Source organism: Microplitis mediator, chromosome 7 (genome assembly GCF_029852145.1).
Source record: "Microplitis mediator isolate UGA2020A chromosome 7, iyMicMedi2.1, whole genome shotgun sequence".
NCBI classification, from domain to species: domain Eukaryota; kingdom Metazoa; phylum Arthropoda; class Insecta; order Hymenoptera; family Braconidae; genus Microplitis; species Microplitis mediator.
In genome coordinates, this window is record NC_079975.1 from 3778217 (window position 1) to 3793641 (window position 15425).

Below are 15425 nucleotides of genomic sequence, written 5' to 3' on the forward strand. Positions count from 1 at the left end.
TTTGTGTCAACGTAAATTTCGTAAAGTACTTCCATAAAGAGCTAAATTTAATGGATAAGTTTACCATTTCGCTACGCGTCGCATGTAATTTAATTGGGAGTAATTGTCTAAAATCTCCGCCAAGTACAATCGTTTTTCCACCAAAAGGCTTATCGTTATCGAGTATATCTCTTAATGTACGATCAACTAATTCCAATGCATGTCTAGGAGCCATCGGTGCTTCATCCCAGATAAATAAATCAACATCCTTTAAGTATTTATAGTCTTTAGAATTTTTTTTAATGTTAGTTGATGAATCATAATATAAAGGAACAGGCATACCAAAGGCTTTATGTACTGTCTTGCCTTCAGGGAGCAAAGTTGCTGCGATTCCAGTCAATGCCATTGTGCAAACATTTTTTTTTTCGCCTTTTAATATATGATACAAAGTAGTATAAATAAAAGTTTTCCCTGAACCTCCCGGTCCGTCAATGAAGAAACATGACGGATTTTCATTAAGTGTATTATTAAAAACAGCATCATAAATAAGATCAACAATTTCTTTTTGTTTTTCATTAAGCTTATCATATTGTTGTTTACCAATTGTTTTGTGTTCTTCGTATAAATGATCGTTAATATCATTTTCATTACTTTCAATGATTTGTTCCATATTTGGAAATTGATTAAGGTGAGATCCTTCGACAATTAACATTCTATAAATTTGACCATATGCTTTTGTATAAGCTAGGTTTAATTCAAAACTTCTTTGATAATCTTGTGACATTGAGTTTTTAAATTTACTCCATAATAATTCTGGATGGATAGGTTGACAATAAATTAATATTCTAACGAATAATCTCCGAAGTTGTTGAGGCATCATCCAAGATTCAGCTTCATTCATCGCTCTTTCCCATTCATCATCATCCTCAATAAGACCTAACGCTAAACAGGTTTCTAGAAATGTATTGCATATTGTACCATTAACCATTTTTAAATCATCAAAACTTGTTGCACCTTTCCTATGAATTAGTAACAATCGTAAGTGAAATAATTCTATTTGACTTGGAGAAATTGAATACATTCTTCCGATGACATTCATTTGCTTTTTACGTTTCTCCCAAGAATAAGCATTTGAATCATTTGAAGTTTTTTTAAATACATAATGACATGGAATTTCGGCGTATGAAAATTTTCGTGCCTCTAAATCTCTATTATTTAAATTAAAATAATCAATGAGCATAGTTTGTTTTTCTAGAGCTTTATTTATACTTTCCTCACTTTCAGATGAGTCAACAGTAATTGTATGTTGATTTTGTAAATGTACTGGTAATCTTATGACGGCGTGGCTTTTTTGCTGCAGTTCTTTGTTTAAAATTCGCCAACATGCTTCGACTGGCCCAACATAACGACCTTCAATAAAATCTTGAATTTCGTCATGGTCAATAACACGGTCATTTTCAGGGTTTATAATACTTACAGCCGCAGCATCATGTCCTTTATAAATATATTTATATAAATATTTCACAGCTTTAATACTTGATACGATTTCTGAGTTTACGTGACAATTAAATAACAATAACAATTTTTTATTATAAGGTACAACATATCTATTGTTAACTTTATAATTATTTGATTTAGTATATTCTTCGCCAGTGTTTCTACGTTGGTAATGAGGGTAACCATTTTCATCCATAGTTGTTTCTTCTACAAAAGTTTTAGGGAATTTTTTGGAACATTTATTATCTTCTAAACACCAATCACCACACGGACCATGTATCATATTCTTCATAACAATTTCATGTAATATAGGATCGGTCTTCGGATTCGGAATTTCAGCCGATATATAGTTATCAACTTTAATAGGTGTAATTATTTTACTATCATAAGCCAAAGTAATTAATAAATGGACATGAGGTAGACCACGTTTTTGGTATTCTATAACATACACGTATGCAATTACTTTTCCGAAATGGTTTTCTTTTACTATAACGTGAATTAATTTTTTTACTTTTAAATAAAAGACTCTTGCGACTAAATCTGGTCTGTCGGATGCTGTTTGTCCAGGCAATAAATTTTCTTCAATTTCACGCCATCTTGGGTTACATGTCATGGTAATGAACAAATCCGGTGTTCCATATTTACGAACTATACACATGGCATCTTGGTAATGTTGAATCATATTTCTTGGCGAATTAACGAATGTTGATGGTAATATATAAACTTTACCAAGCCGTCCATTGTTATCATTTCCATTTTGTTGTGTACTATTAACGTTACGTTTTTGTAAATGATCTATCAAACCTTGATATGATTCCGCCCGTAATTTTTTTTGATTATTCCGGCAATAATTGATCCTATCTTTTTCAATTTTAACATAGCTATCAACTACCCACTGTTGAAATAATCTACGTCCCATTATAAATGTATTAAAATCATCACGAATCGCCATTCGATATTTAGTATAAGCATTTCGCGTAACGGTTTTATTTTTATTTTTACACTTTATATTAGTATGCCAACCTTGTGTACCATATGGATAAAATAATGGATAAATCCATGGTTCTACGTTAGGATCCATTGTACTAACTGTTTTTAACTGTTTATCATGTTTATTCCTTATAGTAACGAATGATTCAGGAATGTCTCCATCTGCTGTAGTTGAAAATACAGCTGCAACTTCATTAACCCTTTGGAAGTTAAAACGCCGTTTATCCATGCCTGGTTTTAGTGAGAATAATAACTGTAATTCAGGTTCTGAATTGTTATTTTTAATTGTTTCCGCAATCAGTTCGTCTTTCATCATCTGAAAGGATTTCGCGAAAATGTTGTGTGTTCTCATCATTGTTTCTATATTTTTAACAATGTTAATGTCTAATTGTGAATTACGTTGACAACGAAAGTTTGAAGATTCATTAGCATCTATTATAAATAATTGACCATTTGATGGGGATTCATTAATTGCAGGATACAATGATTCATTAATTTGATAATAGATCTGTCCTTGGATTTTAAAACAATAAGGACCTGGACGTCTATTATTGAAATCAATTAAATTCGCGTTAAAAGAAGCAAATGAAAAAGAACTGTTATAATAACGTATTCGCTCAAAAAAGTGATTCGATTGGTTGTGAGAACCATCAAAAAGACTTTTTAAGAATGGAGGAATTTCCGGTAACTTATCAAGCTGCACTTCACCATGACTACAACAATCATTAAAAGAATATTTTTTGTTAGCCACCTGTTCATCGGTAAAATGACGAGCTTTACAATTAGCGCAAATGACATCAATTGGTCCTAGATAATGTTCATGGATCCTAACGTCATTGTTGATATTAATAATATGCGATCGATTTGATTGTATTTCCCCAGATGTTGAACATTCATCTTGACTTGATTCTAAATATTGTTCTTGAACCGTAACATCATTATCAACATTAATATTGATAATATTAGATTGATTGGTTTCTACGGGTGTTAAAGATTCATTTCGAATTGTTTCTAAATAATGTTCATAAACTGAAACGTCACTATGAGCATTAATATTGATATTCGATTGATGGATTTGTGTAGATGTTGACGGTTCATCTTGAAAATTAAAAGCATTACGTGTAATTTCTTGATAAGAATTGAATTCTATGGTACGTTTGAGACCGGTTGATTTTTGTTGATCCTTTTTTACCTTTTCATTTTTTTTATTAAGTCTGTTTAATCTTCTTGTTTCATTCTTCTTGTCTAATTTTGCTCTCTTATGAATTTCTTCTTCTTCTGGAGAACGCTGAATTTTTCTTCGAGGCATTTCGATTAAATTTTGATGACAGTAGTAGAAATAAATAGAATTATGAATTAATATTATATTTATATCTTGAAAATATGATTCAATTATCAAATTATATAAAGAAAAAAATTTATATATACATATATTTATATATATATCCAATATAGATCCAAAGAGTATTATGATGATGCGATTCAAATTTATTTCTTAAGAATTAATAAAATTATACAGGTTTTATTACTCGAATATTATGATATAAAATACATTAACATATAAAAATCGAATAAAAATGAATAACAACGACAATGAACTATGATTAAAGGAAAAAATAAATAACTTCTATATTGATTCGTATCTTTTATTAATAACATAACATGTACAATATTTATTTTATCCTATATTATAATTTTTTTTATACATTAATATTTATCTTATAATCTATACACTACAATAATTGATTGATAATTTTTATAAATTATGTCTTAATTATAAATACTTTTGTTGTAACTTAGTATAGGTTTACTTATTTAATTCTCATTCTTTTCATGCATAGAATTTATTAAAATCTTTGTTTGATTGTTAATGGAAGATTACTTTTATTATCTTCATAAATAAATGGTTTATTTTTTATTTCTGAATTATATTTTCTCAAAAGGTGTTTTTTTCCATGTAATTTTTAGTTGGTTTTAGTTTTGACTGTTGTTTTCTTTCCAGATTTTGATTTAATATTTTGTAATTTTAGTTCTAGTCTTATTTCTATTAATTATTTTCAGGTTTCTATACTTTCTTAGTCTTAAAATGTTTTTTGTTTCTTGAATTAATGTTCTGAGTATTCTGTTTCTGATTCTGTTTTACTTCTCTAATGACACCTGTAAAAAAACAATTTGAAAAAATTACAACGATACAATAATAAAACTTATAATTTTTATCTCTGATTGAAAATAAGAACGTGAACAACTTACAATGTAAAAATTCAAAGGCTAAATGGAATATATTCACTTGTGTTCAAAGACATTTAGATTTATATTGTTTAAAATTGTTTAAAGTTTTTTTTTTCGACCAGAGATATTTAACGGCCCAATTTTATAATGCCATAGCTTACAAAAAAGATTTTGCAACGTAGTAAAAATAATTGTATTTATGTTAAATATTTTAACTTTTACATTTTACTAAAAATTTAGATCATAAACTATTAGCGATGTATATATATATATATATATATATATATATATATATATATATATATATATATATATATATATATATATATATATATATATATGTGCGTGTGTGGATAACAATATTTTGATTTTAACACTTCATGTGCGCAAGACTATCGAAATTATATAAGTCAATCAAAGTCTTATCATAAGTAAACGTGAATAAAAATTTCAAAATCGTGTAACTACACGCAATGTTCTATGTTATTAATTTCATATCGATATTTCTGATACTATGTTATTAAAAATCATATGATGTACATAAATTTTTTGAGTGTAAATTTTATTTTCAGCAGCTACACGGTATAACAATATTTGGTTACACGGTATTACACTCTCAAATCATCGCCGATACATACGATTACCTTTGTCTCGGTTTATACTTACAAAACAATTTTTTTTCTTTGTTTAATGGTAATTTATTCTGACACAATTACTCTCATTAATAATTTGTCACATTATAGAGATAAAATAACGAAATCACTAAAGCAATTTATGACTCACTAATAATTACGTCATCGGCAACATTTAACATTAAAATCATTAGCCAAAATATATAAATATCTGTATCATAATTATTAATTAAAATGGTTAAAAATTAATTTAATGTAATAAAAATGTTTGATTTTGAAGTTTTGTACAGTATGGCATCGTAAATTCAGGCAATTAAAAAGTAAAAGTTATCGAATGGTTAAGAAAAATACTTACGAAGTAAAAAACCTCAAATACTTAAAAATGTAGACAAATATATTCTTTTATGCACATATATTTGTATATTTATTAACCATCTCTAATTAATTATTGATAATTAGAATATTAGATATCATCTGTACATTAGTTCGTTAAAATATTTCAGATGTTAAGGTTATGTATTATTTCTTGATACATAAGATATAAAACAAAGTAATCACATAAATTAAGATGTGCACTATATTATCTTATTAAAAGATGTCGATCACATATTTTAAAAGATTAATTTAACAAAATCTTTTATTTAATAAATAATTATTATTCTTTGTAAATTTTAGATCACGTAAATCAGCATCAATAATTTTTCAATGTAATTTTTGTTTAGATTTTTGTCTGACTTGATCTTAGATGTTGTTAGCGTCTATTTCGCGCGGTCGATAAGGGAGAGGGTTTCATATTGTGGTAAAATGTCACGACCATGGGGAATAGAGACTCTCTACATATCTCTATTCTTTATGGTCATAATAATTAATTTGTGACAATTTGAATGAAGAAAATACGTTCTCCATAACTATAACAAAAAATTTAAACAAATGTTTTTAGTTCGAGCAATTCTAAAATTGCACAAAAAAAAAAATTATGAAACCAAATCAAGTCAAAATTCCAAATTCAATATTTTCCTTATATCAGCGTATTTACGGAAATGTTAGTAAAAGGTTTATATTTTTATATCTTTTGGTTAAATTATTTACAAATCGTAAATATTGATTAAATTATTGTTTTTAATCGTCACCGTCCTTAGATAGAAATTTTTAAACGAATAATAATTACATTAAGACAATTAAGACAATAAAAGAAAAACATCTTTTAAAAAAATTGAATAATCATTGGACACCATATATATTTCTTCCACCTTAATATCATTTCCTATTCAATAAAGCTCTAAAAACAATTCTTGTTTACGAATATATGCATAATATATTTGATGAATCTGTTAATTCATATCTATAATATATCTATATATATTTGATGAATCTGTTAATTCATATCTAGGACAGAATATATAGTATAAATTATAACCAATACTAATTTAATCAAAAGTGATTAAAATAAAATCTGATATTATCTATCAAACATTACACATAAATATTATATATATATTTATTTATTGTAATTCTAACATTATTTTGAACTATGGAAATTTGCAAACTTTTACATTATAATTATAAAAGAAATAATTAAAGGAAATTTACGATAAATTTATACGGTCATAAAGAAATTTTTATTTTTGAAATAATATTTCACAACCATATGAAAGCTTACATTTTTTAATTTAGTACATTATCATCAGTAAAATTATAATAAATGTTGAAATAGAAAAATTGTATTATTAAATTATTAGAGTCAAATTTTAATACATATAAAAAAAAAATATTTGAATTAATTAAATAAATATTAAGAGATAATCGATTATCGATTCTTTTCACTGCAGAGTTCAATCTACATTCTTTCAACAATTATACTAAAATAAATAGTCATAATCTACTATGTTAATTTGTTTTTGCATTTAATCCTATATAAATGCTTCATATACTTAAGAACGTAATATTCATTAATTAAATTAGTAGTAATTTAGATATAGAAACTTTTGTCATTGAATTTTTAATAGTACATAAGATGTCTGTTTAGATATGATGTATTAAACAGCCATTTCACTTAAATGAAGATTATTGTTAACTAACATTCAATCGATTGATTATGTTATGTTTTTTTCTTTCCTTTAACATACAAAATATTCAATATAAAAATACTATATTTCCCAGCATCTTGAACTTTTTTTTTTAATTTATATGATGAAATAAAGAAAGGTGACCAGAGAAAAAAAAGTTTTTAACTCGTACCTGATGTTGAGCTCGATAAATCTTAATCTTTTAGAAAGAATAAATTTAAAAAAAAAATTTTTTTTGTCTCTCTTAACCTTTCAATTTTAATATCTTCATATGTAAAACGAAAGATCTTAATTTAGCAATTATATTAGGCTTGTTTTTAACTTTAAAATTAAATATAAAATACTACTATACTTCACAGCGCCATTTATACTTTTTGGTTTTAAATTTTTACCCATATGATCGAGTCACAATAAAAAGGGTATAAGAGAGAAAAAAAAAATTTTTAATTCGAACCTGATGTTTAGTTCAATAAGTCTTAACCTTTTAGCAAATTATATTAGGAATCTGATTTTTTTGTCTCTTATACCCTTTCAGTTTTAATGCCTTCACTCATATGTAAGTTAAAAATCTCAATACTTTAAATTTTAACTTTCCATATGATTAGGATTGATGTTTTCCAAATGATCGGTCTTAATTGTTGTTGATTTTTCTTTCGGCTCGTCTGTCTCAGTACGTAAGCGTTTGGATTGAGGACTGACGAAATTTGTATTAAGCGCATTAGTACTCATTTTCTCATCATCCACCTTCGTAATATCCGACATTTTACTACATTGAAGATAGGTTAATCCATCTAAATAACAAAAAAAATTTACTAAAAGTTATGAGGCACGTAAATTTATTTTGATAAAGATCAACATGTATCGTTTTCAAACAACGAATAACAAAAATCCTACTCCAATATTAAAAACATTTATTTAAAGTAAAAACCAGAAAATAGCGAACATTAAAAAAATTTAATTTTTACAGTGAAAAAAAAGATTGACGATTAAAAAAAAATATTTTAGATGCATGTCAAGCTCTTTTATAAATTATTCAAATTCTGTAAATTCAAACACTTCAAATTTTATTCCAATAACTTTTCGTTTACTTATTTAAATTTTTTAAAAATTACGAAATACCCACAACATTAACGTTTGTGTTAAATTCACTTTCATATATCTTTTTAGTCACGAATAAATTAATTTAAATTATAGTAACAATTAGTCGATCTTTGATAAAAAAAAATAGTCAAATGAAAGAAAAGTTCAATCATATACATATATAAAAAAAAAAATAAAAAGACTTACAATTTTTATCACGAGTTAGCCGTCCACAGACTTCTACATGCGTTCCTTCTTCAAATACTTCATCGCTCGGCAAAATATTGAACACATTTACTTGAACTTGAATGACACCATCAGTAATGGCACCGGAACCACAACTCAACTTAGAGTTCCTGCTATCATTTTCGATCTTATCGCTGATAAAACCTTGTAGGCCTAGAATATTGAATAAAAACATAAATATTTTTATTAAATTTTTAAACGATTTTAATTTTTTGTTAAATAAATTTAATCAAAAAGTCTGTGCAGGACTTATTGTTCGTAAAGAAAATAAAATTTACGAATAATAAACCTCTATACTTACGGATAACACCAAACAATTCTGCGATTTCCGACATCTTTACTAATTTTACTTCTACGGGATTCGTTTGTCTGCTTCCACGTTTAGTAACTTTACTTTTAGAAGTAATATGAAGTTCTTTATTTAAGACACCGTCTGCTTCTTTAAAATACTGAGGGTTAACAGCGGCACATCGTAGTCTTGTTAATGAATAAATCTACAAATTAGAATTTTAAGATAATCTAAATTCACATAATTAAGGCTATTCTCAGACAATGCCCCCTCCCCCCTTTTCTAAAATATTCAATAATTTTCAATTGTAATGACCGTATTAAAATTTTGACAAATAATTAAAAAGAGTTTAAGCATTAACTGAAAACAGGGTAACGCAGTTACAGTTTCGCCGAGCCATAGATTTCAAAAAAATATTAATTACAGTTGATATCAAATAGGAGTTAAACGAAATTTGTTAAATAAATTTCAGTAAAACCTTCATGTTAACATTATAATTTGGACTGTCAAATTTTTTAGGCTTAAATTCATCAACCAAATTTTATTTAACTCGAAATTGATAACAACTGTGAGTAATTTTTTTTAAAATCTATAGTTTGGCGAAGTTGTAACTATGTTGTCCTTTTTTCAATCAATTCTTGAATTATTTAGAAATTGATCACTAAAAATTTCAACGCTTATACGACAGTTTAGAATCATTGAAAATTTTTAAAAAGTGGGGGGTACTGGCTGAGAATGTCCTCAAAATTTAATAGATAGAGTTCTCCTAGAAGAACATTTAATTTTCAGGTATATTGAAAATAGTTTCAAGAAATTAAAAAATGTTAAGGACGTCTAAATGTAAAAAACGCTAGTACCGTCTGTTATTAATATTTAATTAGCAAAAGATTAATAATGAAAAAAATTACCCCGTTTGGTTTTATTTTATCCTGAACTTCTATAGCATCTTCGTCCCATGCAAGAACCCGAATTCTCCTTCCGGTGCCATTATTCATAACGAACCGAAAAAGCGTTTTACTTCGTGATAACTTCCTCAGCCCTTCGATATCTTCTGCCATTCCAGTAATTTTTCTAATAAAAAACAAAATTATAGAGATATATAATACCCGATGAAAAAAGATTTTATGTAATTACATATAGACTATGTATAATTGGATAGAAAAAATGGCCCGATCCAATTGTATACAATTTCTATACAGTTGTATACAATTGGATCGGGCTATTTATTGTATATAATTTTATACAATTGTATAAAATCTTTTTTTATCGGGTAAATTCAGTAAATTTATTGTTTAAAATTATTATTAATAATTACAATTATACTTACATAAAATTACATCCAACTTCAAGCCGGTCAAACTCATCGTTTGACGTCATATCATTCATTTTTTTAAAATTTAAATTCAAAAATTTGTGAATCGACAAAAATTGTTTAAATAAAATAATTTCACACACAATCACGTTTAATTAATTTTAGGATTAGGATAACCTCAAAAATATCAACGGCGTGTCACGATGTTACGAAGTCCTCAAGCGGAAAGAACTTGATCATGAAAGCACATTCTTAATTGAGATTTGAAGTCAAATGAGAGACTCTTAATTGTACCAAAAATTATATCGATCCTCGTAGTAACATCCTCATTATTACTTACTTGTATTTTAAAATCAAAAAACGAAAACAAACATTTGACGTATCATAACCTTAAGTTCTGAATAATGATCAGATTTTTATAAAATTATTATAAATAATTAAATATTTTAAATATTATTATTAAATTAAAACAGTTAAAATTTAATATATCCATCTTCAGACTATTATAAGAACTTTCAACCAATCACATAAATCAAGAGTTTATCAACCAATCACATAAATCAAGAGTTTAAATTAACCCAATAAGGAATCAGGGACCACATTTTTTCGAGAATTCGATAATTTCGATATATATTCGATATTCAGTTATGTTCATGGTAAACATCAATTTTAATATAGAGGATAAATGAAACTAAAAGTTGTTATTAAAATAAAAAATAAAATTTATTTAATTAACATAAAAAATATGTAGTGTAGAAATTCACTGAACTGACAATAACAAGAAATATTCTTTGTTTACCCAACCATTTATTTTTCATACTTAATATACATCAACCCTTTAACCGGGATCTATATTTCAGTATTCTTTATTTACTCCGACCATTAATAACTTAAGTAACGTCTGAGGAAGTTTCGTTAGCGCGGCAACCAAAGGGTTAAATATTTTAATTGCTTTTACGTATATTTTTTCTTAAAAGTGTTCTGTAAATAAAAGTATATAAAATATTTAAATATCTTCATAAAAATTTAACGATCTGACCTAGTATCTAAAAACAACTAGAGAATATTTATCTAAAACTGATAAAAGTGAAATAATAAATATTTTGTTATTACTAAATATTAATGATAACATTGATTGTTATAAAAAATAAAGTATTAATAGTAAAAATTTAAAAATACCCTCTGGATTCAATGCCTAAACCCTTAGTATTTTAATAATGTCTAATCGTGACAACTTTTTATTTCGCTTAATCAAATCCTATTTTATTTTTTAACCGAGTATTTATACTGCTCTAGTAAAAATTTTACCGGGTGCTCGATTACGAAACAGCATTCACTTGGGGGTCAATTGATTTTTTTACTGCATGATCCTTGAGTGCCTGGAAGGGGTCAAAGCTATGGTCTGATCATTAAGTACCTGAATGCGCTAATTTTAGCTGATTGATTATCCGAGCGAACTGGAAAATATTTAACTGAATTATAAAAAAATTACAAGATGGCGATCGATCTGAATAATGGAAGTATCAGGAAATTTTAGTCAATCAGAAAAAATAATTAATTAATTTTTAAATCCTGACTTTAATATATTTTAATTAGTCACCTGATTAATGATCTCTTCATTCAAATTTTGAATAATTCGAACTTGAAAAATCGATCTTTGAAAATTTGAATTTCGAAAAAGAAAAGCTTGCAATTATAAACGAATAAATTATGAAAAATTCAACTTTTAATTGTAATAATAAAATATATATACTTAAAAAAATATATAAAAGTTTAAATGAAAATATAAATATTATTTAAATTAATAGAATTTATAAGAAAAACGAAATTATTTTACTTTGTTCAGAAAATTGATATCTTAATTAACAATGATCCTGAAGTTAGCAGACAATAAACAATTTTCGGTTTGTTTTTTTAATAAAGTAATTTAAAAAAAAAAAAAAAAAAAAAAAATATATATATATATATGCACATGTAGAAAATGGAAAAAACTATAGGTGCAATTTTTTTGAATATTTTTTTTTATAATTTATCGTTTTTTTAAAAAATTCAAAAATTATTATCCGCCGGCAAACTTCAAGATCGTAATTAATAAAAGTTCAAATTAGCTACACTTGAAATTCAGTCTATATTTTTAAAATTAACTTTTCCAAAGCTTATATCGAACACCTTCATTTCAAACATTCAAAAATATTTTATATTTTCTCAATCACTAATTTCGAAATTAGTCAAAAAAAATTTTCTGTACTCAGATACAAATCATATGATTTTGCGCCGCCATTTTGACCGCCATCTTGTCATGATCCTCCATTACAGTAAAATATCAAGCTAGCCATTAATCGGGGCCTTTTTTACGCACAATTTAATATCCAGGCACCCGGTTCAAATTTCTACTAGAGTCCAATTGCAATATTTATTTACTTTAAGTTGTTTAATACAAATTTTTTTTTCCACTATAGTAACAGTTTAAAAATAATAATAATATTATAATATTTAGAAGTATTACGTTGTTTTTTATAAAATATTAACAGGCATACGTTATGGCACTACAAATCTAAGTAATGTTCCTGCTGCTCCAGGAACAACAGACATCCATATCAGTGGACCAAAGCGGGCTGGTTACTCAACAGCTCCAAATAATACCAGCAAATTCCATCCCTATGGCCGTTAGAAGACATCAAATTTAAAAAAATAATTACTAAAAAAAAACTATTCATCGCAACACATTCTAATTACTACCAAGATAAATTTTAATTAATTAAATAATTAAGTACCATTTTTATTTTTACTCAACTATTATTATTATCATTATTAATTTTTTTTTCTCATACTTCATAAATTTTTGAGTTCATTTTTTTTAATGTATAAGTTAATTAATTGCAATTAATAGTAGGATTTTTAAAAATAGTTAATGAAATCTTCCTTATTAATTAAGGGGGCATTTATTATTTTAATCAAAAGTTATAATTACGTACAGAATTAATTGATGTTAATGACTAGTTTATATAAAGTGTTATTTATTAACGACAAAAAAAAAATCATAAAACCATCCATTAAATAATTAATATTAATTAATATATGTATTTATATTAATTAGTATCTTCCTACTATTGTAATTAATTAATTGATTGATTGATTGATTAATTAATTATTATATATTATAGTTGATAATATAATGGTAATATTAATGATAATATTTTTGTTATTATTAAGGATTAATAGTAATAAATAAAATAATTATAATAATAATAATTATAAATACAAGCGTTATAATGCCGTTGTTTTATCACAGACAACTTGATATGAGTGAAAAACAAATTGAGAAATTGATTCAGTTAATTAATATTAATAAATCCACATTTTTAATATATATTTTTTTTTTTATTAATCCAAGTCTCCAGTAATTGAAAAAAATAAATCTATTGTCTATTGAAATATTTCATTAATTATTTTTCTAGTTAAATATATATATATATATATATATGGTGACACGCTTAGATATCCGTGGACAAAATATCCATCAGACAAAATATACGCAGACAAAAAATTTGTAGACAAAATATCCGTAAAAAAATTCAATTAATTAAATATTTGTCCGTTGATATTTTATTGCACACACAAAAAATTCGTGAAAAAAGGGCGCTATTTTTTACACCATTTTATGCACTGTTAGAAGTATTTATTTGAGCCAAATAAATATTTGTTAATAGTTAATAAATGATTTATTAAATTAGATTTATTTGGGCCAAATAAGCCATTTCTTAATAGTTAATAAATGGCTTATTTGAATAGAAAGAAATGACACGTGATGTTAATTAAGTAAGGTTATGACAAATATTTTATAAGACTGTTTAATTTTATTTTTTTAAAGAAAATAATACACACAATTAATGTTAATTGAAGATAAAAATTATTATACAAAAGATATAAAAAAAATGAAATTTTATAATAAATTTTTACTAACAATCACACTCATTCCATTCAATATTATAACCTGAACTTCATGTGTCATTTCTTTCTATTCAAATAAGCCATTTATTAACTATTAAGAAATGGCTTATTTGGCTCAAATAAATCTCATTTAATAAATCATTTATTAACTATTAATAAATCTTATTTGGCTCAAATAAATACTTCTAACAGTGTGTGTGGGTATATTTTTATAATTGCAAACACACAAAATTCGTGAAAAAAGATCGCTATGTTTCACACCTATTTATGTTTGTATTAATCATATGTATTTTCTTATGAAGTATTTAATGAATTAAATGATAAATGTTTATAAAATATGATTTGAATAACTTTCTTCTACTGTTATTTTAACTATGAAAAGTTTGATCTAATGAATTCATATCTTTGGTATGTTCATTTTCAGGATATTCTGTCCGTAGATATTTTATTCATCAGATATTATTTCCGCGGATATTTTGTCTGCGGATATGTTGTTACGCAACCATATATATATATATACATATATCCTGATAGCCCCACTTTCTATTCAAAAATTTGCTAATTAGTATTTTCTGTCAGGTTAACGTCAAATTAACGTCATTTTACTGTTCCAAGTTTTAACCGCAATATGAGTACAATATGAACTACACGTTAACGTAAATGTACAGCCGTAATATGAATGCCTTGAATGAAAAAGTTCGCCTTCAAGTTAAGGAAAAAAAAAGTTAAAGAGCAGAAGTTAATTTGAGGGTCGGAATTTCCGGATTTTAGATTTCTAATTACGTTCTAAATAATCGATTAATGAATTAATAGAAATATGAAGTTTGAGAATCTGTTGAAGATGGCCCAGTGTTAAATTTGACAGGAAGTTGCGTAGAAAAATTGAATGAGCAAAATTTTACTTTCAAATTGACTACAAGTTACTGGCAATTTGCACTGTCAACTTGACATTATTTTGGTTTTAGGTTTCCGTCAACTTGCAATCAAAATGGCTAACAGAGTATATATATATATATATATATATATATATATATATATATATATATATACATATATAAAATAATTAGCGAGTTTTAGTAGACAATAATAAAACTTGAAAATAAATGAAAGCTATTTTATACATTAATATATTTATTTATTTTTAATTATTAATA

At 25.6% G+C, this 15425-nt stretch overlaps 2 protein-coding genes across 9 annotated transcripts in view; one reads left to right on the forward strand and one right to left on the reverse strand.

Moving 5' to 3' along the window:
- LOC130672200 (heterogeneous nuclear ribonucleoprotein 27C) overlaps positions 1-13305 on the forward strand; it is a 41937-nt gene extending 28632 nt beyond the window's left edge. The window contains exon 8 of one of the 8 annotated variants that reach the window (XM_057476602.1): positions 12852-13304. In XM_057476602.1, the coding sequence (XP_057332585.1) occupies positions 12852-12991 (140 nt within the window). In that variant the 3' untranslated portion in view covers positions 12992-13304. Of the gene's footprint in view, positions 1-10485; positions 10512-12851 lie in introns of those variants that run through there. The other 7 variants (XM_057476609.1, XM_057476604.1, XM_057476605.1 and 4 more) reach the window with 7 other exon arrangements.
- LOC130672202 (uncharacterized) lies at positions 7293-10775 on the reverse strand. Its single transcript, XM_057476612.1, has 5 exons — positions 10336-10775; positions 9917-10079; positions 9021-9213; positions 8681-8872; positions 7293-8184 (listed from the first exon to the last, which is right to left on the reverse strand). The coding sequence occupies exons 1-5, from the start codon at positions 10392-10394 to the stop codon at positions 7979-7981; spliced, it is 813 nt and encodes a 270-aa protein (XP_057332595.1). The 5' UTR covers positions 10395-10775; the 3' UTR covers positions 7293-7978.
- Positions 13306-15425: the final 2120 nt, after the last annotated feature.